The sequence below is a fragment of the Balaenoptera musculus genome, chromosome 3 (assembly GCF_009873245.2).
Source record: "Balaenoptera musculus isolate JJ_BM4_2016_0621 chromosome 3, mBalMus1.pri.v3, whole genome shotgun sequence".
NCBI lineage: Eukaryota > Metazoa > Chordata > Mammalia > Artiodactyla > Balaenopteridae > Balaenoptera > Balaenoptera musculus.
The window spans coordinates 146,721,128-146,733,408 of NC_045787.1; the positions used below are offsets into that span (position 1 = coordinate 146,721,128).

A 12,281-nucleotide genomic window follows, 5' to 3' on the forward strand; every position below is an offset into this window, starting at 1 on the left:
GTTTGAGAAGGTGATGAGTAATTGCGAACAGGCATATTTTAAAATTCTGTTTCCAGAAGTGCATTTCTTTATCCTGAAAATCAAAATAAGTAAATCTGTTCATTCAGGCAGTGCACATTTATTACATGCCTGCTATGATCAGCCTCTGTGCAGGATGAGCACACAAACACTGTGTTTCCCACATGGAGCCCACAGTTTAGCAGTGGAGAGAGAATTACAACAGGACTTACAAATGCCAGGACTGTTACAGAAAAGAAATACAGCAGATGATGAATCTGTGAGTGTACTGCTTCCCACCTGCAGGCTTTATTCATTCACTTATTCAATCATTCATTTGTCAGATGAGAGCACCTACTATGTAGCATGTTCTTTGTTAAGCACTGTGGGCATAGAGATGAATCAGATACAACAGTGATTACCAAGTTATAAAGTTAATTCTCTAACAGTGGAGGATGCTCTCAGAAAGGGGGGGCCATATGACATGGACCTTGATGGATGAGTAGGAGTTCACCAGATAGAAAGGAGGAACTTCAAATACAAGACTATAAGAGAAAGTTCTGTCCTAAGACAAAACAGGGGATGATCATTTTCTAAAGAAAACTCAAGCCAGAAAAAAAGGCTATTTAAAATAGAGTACAAAATGTGAAAACAAATTATAGAAAAAAAAAAAAAGGAAAAATTAGTTTGGAACTTTGTCTTGAAGAAAATGCAATGAAAAATTAGGAAAATAAATTCATCTTATAGTCAATAAATATTGTATTTACAGTTGTTTTAATTCTTTTTTTTTAATTGAAATATAGTTGATTTACAATGTTGTGTTAGCAAACAAAGTGATTGTTATACATATACATATATCCATTCTTCTTCAGATTCATTTCCACTATACTTTATTACAAGATCTTGAATATAGTTCCCTGTGCTATACAGTAGGTCCTTGTTGTTTATCTATTTTATATATAGTAGTGTGTATATGTTAATCCCAAATTCCTAATTTATTTCTCCCTTCCTGCCCCCCAGCTATCCCTTTTGGTGACCATAAGTTTGTTTTCTGTGTCTGTGAGAATATTTCTGTTTTGTAAATAAGTTTATTTGTATCATTTTTTTAGATTCCACATATAAGTGATATCATACGGTATTTGTCTTTCTGTCTGACTTACTTCACTTCGTATGATAATCTCTAGGCCCATCCATGTTGCTGCAAATGGCATTATTTCATTCTTTTTTATGGCTGAATAATATTCTATTATATATATATATATGCATTTAGGTTGCTTCCAAGTCTTGGCTATTGTAAATAGTGCTGCTACAAACATTGGGGTGCATGTATCTTTTCGACTTTTAGTGTGTTTGTCTTTTCTGGATATATGCCCAGGAGTGGGATTGTAGGATCACATGGCAACTTTATTTTTAGTTTTTTGAGGAACCTCCATACTGTTCTCCATAGTGGCTGCACCAATTTCCATTCCCACCAACGGTGTAGGAGGGTTCCCTTTTCTCCACAGGGGGTGCAATTTTAAATAGGAGCCTCATGATAAGGTGACATTTGAGTAAAGACTTGAAACAGATGAAGCATCAGCCGGGCAGATATCTGGGGAGGTCATTCCAAGAAAAGGGAACAGCCAGTGCAAAGACCCTGAGGCAGGAATGTGCCAGGCTTGTGTGGCAAACCTCCCCTAAGAAGCTGAGGACAAAGGAAACTTCTTTGGGGTGAGTGGCAGAGTTAACGTGAGCCAGAGCAGCAATTGAGATTTCTGTAGGCTGGAGTTTGGGTGGGGTAGGGTTAGTTGGGGTGTGCTGGAAAGAAGAGGGTTTGGTTTTAGAATTCAGCTTGGCTGCTTCTTAAGTGTGGAACAGGGTAAATAACAAAAACCTTTTAAGCCTCCTGTAGACAGAGGGCCAGATGAAAGCTTGGCACCCTGTAAACCCCTATGGAGGCTGGTTCGCCCCTACTCACCTTCCTGTGGGGCTTCACGGGGGAGCTTAGGATCTGGGCAGAACAGATAGACTGTCTCTGAAGAGTCCCCCCAAATTCATCTTCTCTCCTATGCAGTGCTGGCAGGTACTGGGCTGCATAAGCCACAGGGGTGGTTTTGTGGTCTGGGTCAAGACAAGTGTGTCCCAGAGTACCTCTCCTAACCTCCCCCCACTCCTCTTTCCCTCCCTCTGCCCCCTCCCCCCTCCCAGGGTCCCCAGGCTGCTGGGTTTGTGCTGTAGCCACTGGATCCCAGCAAACACACAGAGACCCTGAGATGGACAAGCAGGGCCTGGAGAGGGGAAATCTGACTCCAGTTTCTCCCAGGCCATCAGGAGAGGAGCCTGAAGGATCTGGGGCCTCTGGGAAAGATGCAGTTCTCCAACTTGCCAGATGATGAGGATCACCTGTTTACAAATGCGGTTTTGCAGGCAACGTCCCCAGGGAGGCCAATTCAAGGGAGCTGGGGCAGGCAGGGGGTTGGTTGGGTTTGTCCCAGCCTCCAGCAGTTTATGTCTTCAGGCAAGTTTGGGAACTGCTGAGAGTGGTTCAAAGAGCCAGGGCTCTAGCGGAGCCATCTAGACTCCCGTCTAGGATTCCCCGGGCCACACTACCAGAGTGACCTCTGGTAGTCAATGTCCTTAACTCCTTTGGGTTTCAGTTTCCTCCTTGGGAAATGACAGAATGAGATTTGCAGGTTCAGCACTTAGCCTTGTGCCTGGCACAAAGGAAGCAAGAACAGATATTAGGCAATAATCCCCACTGTTATCTTTGGCAACTGTGGGTTGGAGCAGGGTGGGGAGCACGTGGTGGCTCCGGGTGACCAGCCTACCAGGCCTGCTCACTTCCTACCCACCTCTGCAGTAAGCTCTCCTGAGAAGCAGCAGAGTGGTGCAAGGAGGACAGATGGGCCCCCTGGAATCCCAGCTGCCCTGCTTCCCCACTGTGAGATCTGGGGTGGGCCACTTCTGTGTGCCTCAGTCTCCTCTTCTGTCCTCAGTGAGAAGTAATCGTGCTTACCTCATATGCTTGATATGCCTGGCACCTAGAAATCTTTGAAGAATTGTTAGCTAATATTATTACTGTACTCTTTAATCAATTGATAGACATTTTTTAACATCTTTATTGGAGTATAATTGCTTTACAATGTTGTATTAGTTTCTGCTGTATAACAAAGTGAATCAGCTATATGTATACATATATCCCCATATCCCCTCCCTCTTGCGTCTCCCTCCCACCCTCCCTATCCCACCCCTCTAGGTGGTCACAAAGCACAGAGCTGATCTCCCTGTGCTATGCGGCTGCTTCCCACTAGCTATCTGTTTTACATTTGGTAGTGCATATAAGTCCATGCCACTCTCTCGCTTAGTCCCAGCTTACCCTTCCCCCTCCCTGTGTCCTCAAGTCCATTCTCTACATCTGCGTCTGCGTCTTTATTCCTGTCCTGCCCCTAGGTTCTTCAGAACCATTTTCTATTTATTTATTTATTTATAGATTCCATATATATGTGTTAGCATACAGTATTCGTTTTTCTCTTTCTGACTTACTTCACTCTGTATGACAGACTCTAGGTCCATCCACCTCACTACAAATAACTCAATTTCGTTTCTTTTTATGGCTGAGTAATATTCCATTGTATATATGTGCCACATTTTCTTTATCCATTCATCTGTCGATGGACACTTAGGGTGCTTCCCTGTCCTGGCTATTGTAAATAGAGCTGCAATGAACATTGGGGTACCTGTCTCTTTTTGAATTATGGTTTTCTCAGGTATACGCCCAGGAGTGGGATTGCTGACAGACATTTTTGTGCCTCCTCTTTGAACTGGGGATGAGATGTTACCTTGCTCTTGGCTCCGGAATCAGACTGCCTGGGTTTGAAACCAAGCTCTGGCATTAATCAGCTGTGCGACCTTGGGCAAGTTACTCCTCCTCTTTGGGCCTAAGATTCATTCTTCATCTATTTCCTCAGCAGAACTCAGAGGTGTAAAATAGGATTAGATGGGTTTATTGTACTTTTTGGGTCTTCGTTGCTGCTCGCGGGCTTGCTCTAGTTGCGACGAGCGGGGGCTACTCTTCGTTGCGGTGCGCGGGCTTCTCATTGCGGTGGCTTCTCTTGTTGCGGAGCAGGGGCTCTAGGCGCGCAGGCTTCAGTAGTTGTGGCCCAGGGGCTTACTTGCTCTGCGGCATGCGGGATCTTCTGGACCAGGGATCCAACCCGTGTCCCCTGCATTGACAGGCAGACTCTTAACCACTGCGCCACCAGGGAAGTCCCGGGTTTATTGTAAAGAGCTAGGACAGTGCTCGTACCGCAGTAAGCTCCATGAGCTATAAATGAAATCTAAGCCACTGGTCCCTTTTTCCATGAGCCCAGTCTAGCGGGGAGGTCAGCAAGACCCGGAGGAGCTGCCGGGCTGTTGGCTCCCGCAGTGGAGCGCGCGCGGCCTGAGCCGGGAATAGCTCCCAGAGGAAGCGAGGGGCAGGCCCATGAAGGGCGTGCCTGCCAAGGAGCAGCCAGCGTTCCCGGCCGCTGTCAAGTCGTAAAGTTCCAGGGAACCCTGCGTGTTCTGCGCGTTCGTTTAAATACAGGTATTGAAATACGCCGCATGACACCGATTTAATGGGGAATCTATACAAAATAAAATGCGCCAAACCTGTGTCTGTTCGCTGGGAATAACGCTAGGAAGCGAGAGGACTTCTGGGCAAGAGCTCGGCGGAAAGGGGAGAGGCGTGGTGGCCCAGCCTCTGTTCTGGGGACCCTCAGCCGGGGCTCTAGTCCGCCGGCTTGTGCAGGGCGGCGCTGCGCTTGAGGGAACCACTCCACCCCAGCCTGCGGAGCCAGCTTCTTTTTAATGTCACGGTTTATCATCTCATTAATTTTTAACCGCGGCGGGTGGCTGATTTTTTAAAAATATTATTAAGTATAACTGTTTCCCTAGGTGCGCCCCTGGCACTCCGGGCATGCGGAGTCTGCCTGCACCGCACTAATCTCCGCGGGCTTTGCCACCTCGGAGGCCCCCAGCATTTCTCACTTTTCTGTCCTGGTTGAATTTTCTCACTCTGCACGCTTCGTTTACGGAATACTTGAAAAACAAAACAAATACTGCCGATTTGATTTGCGAAGGGATCGCTATGGGAAGGCGGGCGTCATTAGTTTAAGGTAGTAATGACCCTTAGACCCTCGTCCCCCTGGCTCCCGGACCCAACACCCTCGGCTGGCGAGAGCCGTGTGCCGCTTCCCAGGGCTCTGCGCACTACAGTTTACTCCATAATAAGCCTGGATACCGAGCCTGAGATGCTCACCTCACTGGTGAGAGCGTAGGCTCGCTCGGGGCGGGGAGCAGCGTCCCGCTGCATCTTGAAGACGGACGTGAACGGGCTCTCGGTTCTTAAACACGCCCACCCCCACCCCCGCCCTTCAGCATCTGCCCGGTGGGTTTCCCAGTTCCGCGCTTAGGGAATGTATGACCTTGACCATTACCTTAACCTTTGGTCCTCAGCTTCCTGGCTTGCAAATTAAGATGGATTAGATTAGAGAACCCCGGTAAGCATTTAGCCCGGAGTCCTGGCTTTCGGTGAGCCCAAAGCCAGCCAGCCATGGTTATCCATTTGTGAGAGACCTTGGGGTCACTCAGCTGGTCCCTGAAGGATGACAAAGAGGGAGAGGGAGGCATCATAGAAAAACCGTAGCAGTATAACGTTGTGAAAAAAATTTTTTTCTCTCTAATGTTACTGTAGACGAGTGTAAGATGAAAAAGGCCCACGGACATGCAGGACCCCGGGGGTGGGTGGGGGGGCTGGACACTAATTAAGGGTGAGAATGTGGGTGAACTCCAGGTCGAAGGATTCCCTGGTTGTGTGAGTTAGGCCGCCTGCTGGGGCTGCCCGGTAGGAAAGGGCTGTCTGAATTAAGAGCTGGTCTGGTGGTCTGGCACAGCCTCCGGGTGCCCTTCCACGAGATGGGACCGCGGTGTGCATCTCGGAGAGGGGCAGAGAGCGCTGAAAGCTCGAAGTAGGGTCGTAGGCTCAGGAGGCGGCGTGCAAGTGCTGAGCTGAACACTTCCCCTCCCCGCAGTCCTCGGCTTGGACTTTACAGCAGAGAGATTCAAGTCCGAGGGCCCCGAGCCAAGCTCTGAGGCAACCTTTCCCACCTCCTTACAGAGCACAGCCCATAACCCTGCAATGGTCGATTGCATACACCCCAGCATCCCTGAATCGCAAGCTGTGTCCAGCTCAGCTCTTAGCACTTAGAACCTCCTGGCATCTTCCCCTATCCCCAAAGGCAGTGGGGTGAGCCTGAGGGATAGAGGACGGTACAGGCACTGGCAGAGCCGCTTGGTCCCTAGCTCGACAGAAGGATGGCCCCAGGCCCGGCTTGGGGACTCTTCCCCAGCCTAAGAGGCGCACTGAATTAGGATATGCCGGGAGCAATGTTTTGTCTTCCACCAAGAGCTCTGGGGCCAGGCAGCCAGGCCTGTACTTTTCAGGCAAAATTCAGAAATACCCACATTCCACAGGAACACAAAGCCCCTGACTCCCTCCCTTTTTCCTCCCTTTTAAAGAATTGAATTAGCTACTCTTGACTTTGGAGGCTGGCGGTAGATGACTCGGAGGTAGAGGAGCTTGGAAGTCAGGTCCGAGCCCCTGAGGACTGGCGGGACCTGAGTATTTTTGTTATTTTTATTTTACTGATGAAAAAACAGGGGAAGGCAGCAAGAAACTCCCACAGTGAGCAGGTTTTTAGCTGGATTTCCCTGAGCCTCAATTTTCCCATCTGTAAAATCTGTACAACAGCATTCGTTGGTGAGAACTAGTGCAAAATTCGTTAACTGCTGAGAGGCGGTCAAATGGGGGAGAAGGGTTCCCTGACTACGTGAATTCATGGGGCCTAGCCACAGAAGGAGGTGAGCACGGTCCGTCGGCCAGACGCCTCTTTGTGGTCCAGGCTCTGCACTCTGCCCAGCCAAGCAGCTGGTGAGACCAGGCCACGGGACTCCAGTGGCACTTCCATTTGGAGTATCTGAGTATAGCTGGGCTGGGGAGTTCTGAGGAGCTTGACAAGGGTTTTGGTTCTGGGCTTTTCCATCTATAAAATGGGCTGCAGCATTCTTCTAAGCAGGATGAGTTCTGGTGCCTTCCAATCTCATAGGGCCTAGGTGCCTTTGCCCTCCATTTAATGCCCAGTACCTGGAACAGTGCCCGGTACATAGTAGGGTTAAGGAGGTGAGGTTGGGACCTCTGGGCCAGTGTCCTCAGTCTCTGAAGTGAGACCCAGAAGCAAACCTCATTTCTACCAGTACTGGCTATTTGCTCATAGGCAAGTCATTAAACCTCTCCAGGCCTCAGTCTGCTAAACTTTAAAATAGGACCTCCCTTTGTCGGATTATTGAAGGTTACATGAGCAATCCCAGAAAGCACCTAACATGGGACCCAGCACAGGTTAGTCTTTATCATTATTATCAATTTGCTCAGTGAATACCCGTCCCTACAACTCAAGGCCAGCTGCCTCTGCCCTCCAAAATTCAGTTTCTGAAGCGCCGCAAGCTGAATGAAGCACACAGGAGGATCAGCGCACTCTCTTTAATGGGAAGGAGATTCTCATTTCTTACAGAAACGGGTAAAAACATAAATACGGGGGGTGGGGGCAGCGGCAAGGCAGCAAGGGCCCGGGCGCCCGGCCCAGGTTCGAGGAAAGGCAGCCGGATATTAGGCCTGCCGCGCCCGGGCTCCCAGTCCCAACTGGCCGGTGTTCGGCAGACTGGGGATGCCCGTGGGCTCTCGGAGGGCACTCCCGGGGCGACGGCTAAGGCACCAGGCTGCGGGATCACTCACCGCAAGCTCCGTAAACCCGACCACAAACTCTCCCTCGCGTGGGGACAAAGGCGCACGGGGCGGGTAAAGCTCCGAGGCCTCCCTGGGAGTGAATGTGACATCCGAGGGACGCAGGATCGTGTCGGGAGCCCTCCCTCTCCTCGAGAGTCAGTGCCCCTCTTTAGAGGTGGGATCGGTCGGGGGCTTCCCAGACCGGTCCCTTCCCTACCAGGCTCGGATACCGTGCAGCGTGGACACTCCTGAGTTGCCCTGCGGAATCCCGGGGCTCTGCACGGCGTTCAAGTCCCCGACGCCGAAGTTCACGAAGTTGTTGTTGGCGGCCGCCGTAGCCGACTGCGCCGGGGGCGGCCCGGCGGGGTAAGCAGCGGTGCAGCTGTAGCCAGGGCTGCAGGCCGCGCCACCGTAACCCGGGTAGGCGGGGTAGGCGTTATAGCCGTAGGCGTTGAGGCCCACGCCGTAGGCTGGCGCGTAGGGCGCCGAGTCCCCGAGGCAAGGCTTGCCATCGCGCACCAACACTGGCACCGCGATCCTGCGCGCTGGCGGCGGCGGTGGCGGGGGCAGCCCCACCAGCTCCAGAGTCTGGTCCTGCCGTTGCCGCTTGCACTTGTAGCGCCGGTTCTGGAACCAGATCTTGACCTGCGTAGACGTCAGCTTCAGCACGCTGGCCAGCTGGTCGCGCTCTGGAGCCGACAGGTACCTCTGCTGCTTGAAGCGCCGCTCCAGCTCGTAGACCTGCGCCTGCGAGAAGAGCACGCGCGGCTTCCTCCGCCGTCGCGCCCGGGGTCGCTCGGCGCTGTCCGCCTCAGGCTTCTCCAGCTCCACCGCCTTCTGCAGCGCGCACAGCTCTGAGGGGGAACAGAGAGGCAGAGAGACGCTGCGTCACGGCGACCCGACCACCCGAGCTCGCGCCGGGTGATGAGCCCCAGTGGGTGCCACCCCGTCCTGCCCGGAGCCCCCAGCTTGACGGCGGCTCACTCTGCCGGCTGCACTGGTCGCCGTGACTGCTCGGTTTCCGCTCGACAGTCAACATTTGTTGATTGCCTACTATGTGCCAGGCACGGCTCTTAGGCACAGGAGAACAAAACAAGACAGGTCCCTGCCCTCGGGTTGGTTCACATTCTGGTGAAAGAGATGGACAATGACTTAACGACTTCAGGTTGCAAAGAAAATAAAGCCAAGTGATGCGCTGGGGTGAATTAGATTAGGACTACTTTGGTTTGAGAAGTTAAATGAAGGAGACCTAGGCCTCACCCCAGGGTCGGTCACACTATCTCAAAATTACGGGAACCGCAGAAACAGAAGGCCAAGAGGTGTTGGTTTGATGATCTATCAAAGGCTCCCGTGCAACTGCTGCGGAGATTGTGCAGCGGCCAAAAAGCAGCGGGTGGGCAGGGGGCCTTGGAACCTGCCTTGGATTCCAACTGAATTCGAATCGGTAGCGACCAATTCAAGCTGCCGTGCCCTCGGGCAGCTGTTCCCGGGGCCTTCCCTCTGCAACTAGACAAACTTTTGTAGGATCACAGAAAGCCCCTCTGGGCTCTCGGCGGCCCTTCGGCCAGCGCCCCCGGCCTCCCCGGGTTCTTGCGGACCCCGCGTTGGGCCACCGTCTCCCCGACGCGCCCTTTCCGCCGGCGGGCAAGCCTCCCCCTGGACCTCGGGATGCGCACGGCGATCCGGCCGACTTCCCCAGTCATCTCCTCCATTGCCCCACGCCTTTCGTCGCGCGGCATTTTCTAACTTTTTCCAGGAGAGAACCTCTCGGCCCTGGCCGCGTGGGAAAATTGTTATGGAAAAATAAAGCTGCTAAGTCAGATTCTTGAGAGTCCGGAGTATCCCATTTTAAATTCAAGATCCTTGTTCTCAAACATTCCACTCTCAGGGCACAAAGGAGGAAAGGCCCCAGACACCCCGGGTAACGGGTGGGCTATAGAAGGTCCTGGACCTGCTCCAATTGTGCGCAAAAGTATGTCTGGCGTGCAGCATTTTGATTTCTGTTTAACGGTTTTCGTCAGATCCTCAAAAAGACCCTCAAGAGATTAAAAAAAAAAAACAACAACGATATACAGAATCTCTCTCTCTCTCCCTCTGTTCTGTCTACCACAAACGGATCGCTCAACTTCAACTTCATAACAAATCCAGGAGCAGGGCTGCCGCCGCCTGGGGCTTTGTTAGGCCGCAAGAAAGTATATATATATTTCTCTCCTGTTTCTTGTTTCTGATCGTCACGATCCAGCATTTTCTCTAAACCCCGGGAGGGGGGGGGCCCTGGCGACAACCTCGCTTCTCACATTCGGAGCCCCCTTTGCTCGACCATCCGCCCAGGCACTCGCCTCTCCTCTACCCAAGCCAGAGTTTCTTGGCCGCGAGGTTTGGGGACGAAAGCAACCCCAGAGGGGAGAAGGAGCTTGTGTTTCTTCCTCACCTTTCTTATCGGCTCGAGGGTCCTTGGCAGGGTCAGGGTCGCCATAGGCACGCGGATAGAAGGCGGGGGCGGCTGAGAAGGCAGGCAAGCACTTGGCGGGCGAGGGCGCGGGGCCCAGCTCGGCGCGCAGCTCGGGGAGGCCGGGCGCTGCGGCCTCCGGCCCCGCGTAGGCCTCGGGCTTGAAGGCGGCCAGCATGCAGGAGGCGGGCGCCAGGGTGGCCTCCAGGCGCGCAGAGAGCTCGCCGGCGGCCAGGCTGCGCTGCTGCTGTTCCAGATTCAGGATGTCTTTGACCGAGAACGGCGTGGGCGTGAGCGCGGGGCTGGGGAACATGGTGGCAGCGCGCGTTTCACAGGGCCAGGTGGGCGGCAGAGAGCAGCGCTGCCCACGGCCCCCGGCAGCCTCCCTGCATGGTGCCCGCCGCGCGCCCGCGCACCCGCCTTCCAGCTCGGGATGTGGCCGGGCGGCAGGTAGCGCAGGGCGCAAGGGGCAGGAGAGGCGGGACCAGGCCGGAGGAGGGGGACTCAGCCTGCCATTGGGCCGGGGGCCTCGTTGACAGGAGCGATGAGCACTTTCGGGTCACCTAATATAGTCATACGGCTCAAAAAAAAAAAAAAAATCCCGCTCAGCTTTTTAAAGGGGCCGCAACGCGTTTGAAAGACTCCTTTCGCTCCTGCAGCCTGAGATTTGTCCAAAACATTAGCCTGAAAATCCTACCAGGATGCATGCACAGGAAAGGACCCGATTATTCTCCGAATCCGACCTTAAGGCCAGGTTGGGTGGATCTGGGATTTGAAGAAATGTTCCTCAGCACGTGAAACAGAATAGGGAAGTGAAGGATTGGGTGAGGGCTGGGGGGACGGAGTTATTTCCAGGAGTCGGAAAGGCTTTATTTATTGCTAACGGTATGGTGTGTCCGACTTGGAAGAGTCTGAATAAGAAGAGAAGCATTGCGGAAAGGGTTTGCTCTGGGGCGATGGCAGGAGGGGGGCCATTCTGGACAATTTTGGTATTCTGTGTAGTACCCCCTTTACCAGGAGGCCAGGCTCTGGGGGCTCCTGGGTGAGTCAAGCTGAAAAGCAAGGTGGGTGGTTGTAGGACGGAGGGGCACCGCCTACAGTAGTGCAAGTGATACAAACACAACTCCAGGGGGCACCAGTCACTGCCAGTCTCTTCCCAGAGAGATGACCCTCCCCTTAATAATGAAACAAATCCAGAATCCCAGCAGAGAAACTTAGCTTCCCAGAAGAGAGCTGTCTTCTAGGGCATCCTAGCTCCCAGTGGCCTTTTCTCCTATTCTGAGGGCCCGTCATTCCGGCCTCCCTCTTTCCCCTGCCCTGCCTGCCTAGCAGCAAGGCCCCTAGGCCTTTGTCAGCACAAGGGACTCAGGTCCCAGCTCAGGTTTAGGTCTCAGGCAGGCGGGGCTCCTCTGAACCCAACGTGGCCAAGATTTCTCTGGGCCGGCTCCGAGTGGGGCGCCGCGGCGGCGGCCGGGCCAGGCGCATGCGGGGAGGGCTGGGGTGTTAATTTTTAGCCCAGGGTCAGTAAAGTAGGGATCTTCTGTCAGACAAACATGTAAGTGTTTCCCGGGAGCAAGCTACCCGGTCAGATCCTGCGCTAGCCCGCCTCATCCCTCTGGGTCCCTTGGGAGATCTGATGAAAGCTTGGGGGGCCTTCCCCTCACCCCCAGAAAACTGTAGAGAGGCGCTCTATTTTGTGTACAATTTCAGGGAGGATCCGGGCAGACAGAATGACCCCAGGTTATGGTCTCCGCCTTATCCTATCTCTAGCGATGGCGAGGCTTGTCAGGGGAAAAACGTCGACTTTCCACCACCCTAGCTTCTGCGGGAAAGTCCGGGTGGAGCGCGCGGACTTTCTGAGAACGGAGACTTGTAGGGCTCGGCTCCTTGCGGAGGGCGAGTTGGGCACCAGGAAGAAGCGTTTGAACCAGAAGAAAGGCACACAGAGCCAAAGGCAACCTAAGGACAGGGCTCAGGGCCTTAGATTCCAGAATGCGTACTCAAGGCGCCCAGGAAATGTACGAAGCAGGTCCAGAA

General features: G+C 53.1%; 1 protein-coding gene across 1 annotated transcript; it reads right to left on the bottom strand.

Annotated features, from left to right (window-relative positions):
- Positions 1-7,538: 7,538 nt before the first annotated feature.
- On the bottom strand, positions 7,539-10,733 carry NKX2-5 (NK2 homeobox 5). Its single transcript, XM_036847912.1, has 2 exons — positions 10,227-10,733; positions 7,539-8,649 (listed from the first exon to the last, which is right to left on the bottom strand). Exons 1-2 carry the CDS (start codon positions 10,555-10,557, stop codon positions 8,009-8,011), a joined length of 972 nt encoding a protein of 323 aa, XP_036703807.1. The 5' UTR covers positions 10,558-10,733; the 3' UTR covers positions 7,539-8,008.
- Positions 10,734-12,281: the final 1,548 nt, after the last annotated feature.

Coding starts and splice junctions, on each gene's coding strand:
- NKX2-5 (XM_036847912.1), bottom strand. CDS start 10,557: ATGTTCCCCAGCCCCGCGCTCACGCCCACGCCGTTCTCGGTCAAAGAC. Junction 8,650..10,226: donor CCCTCGAGCCGATAAGAAAG/GTGAGGAAGAAA, acceptor GTTCCCCCTCAG/AGCTGTGCGCGCTGCAGAAG.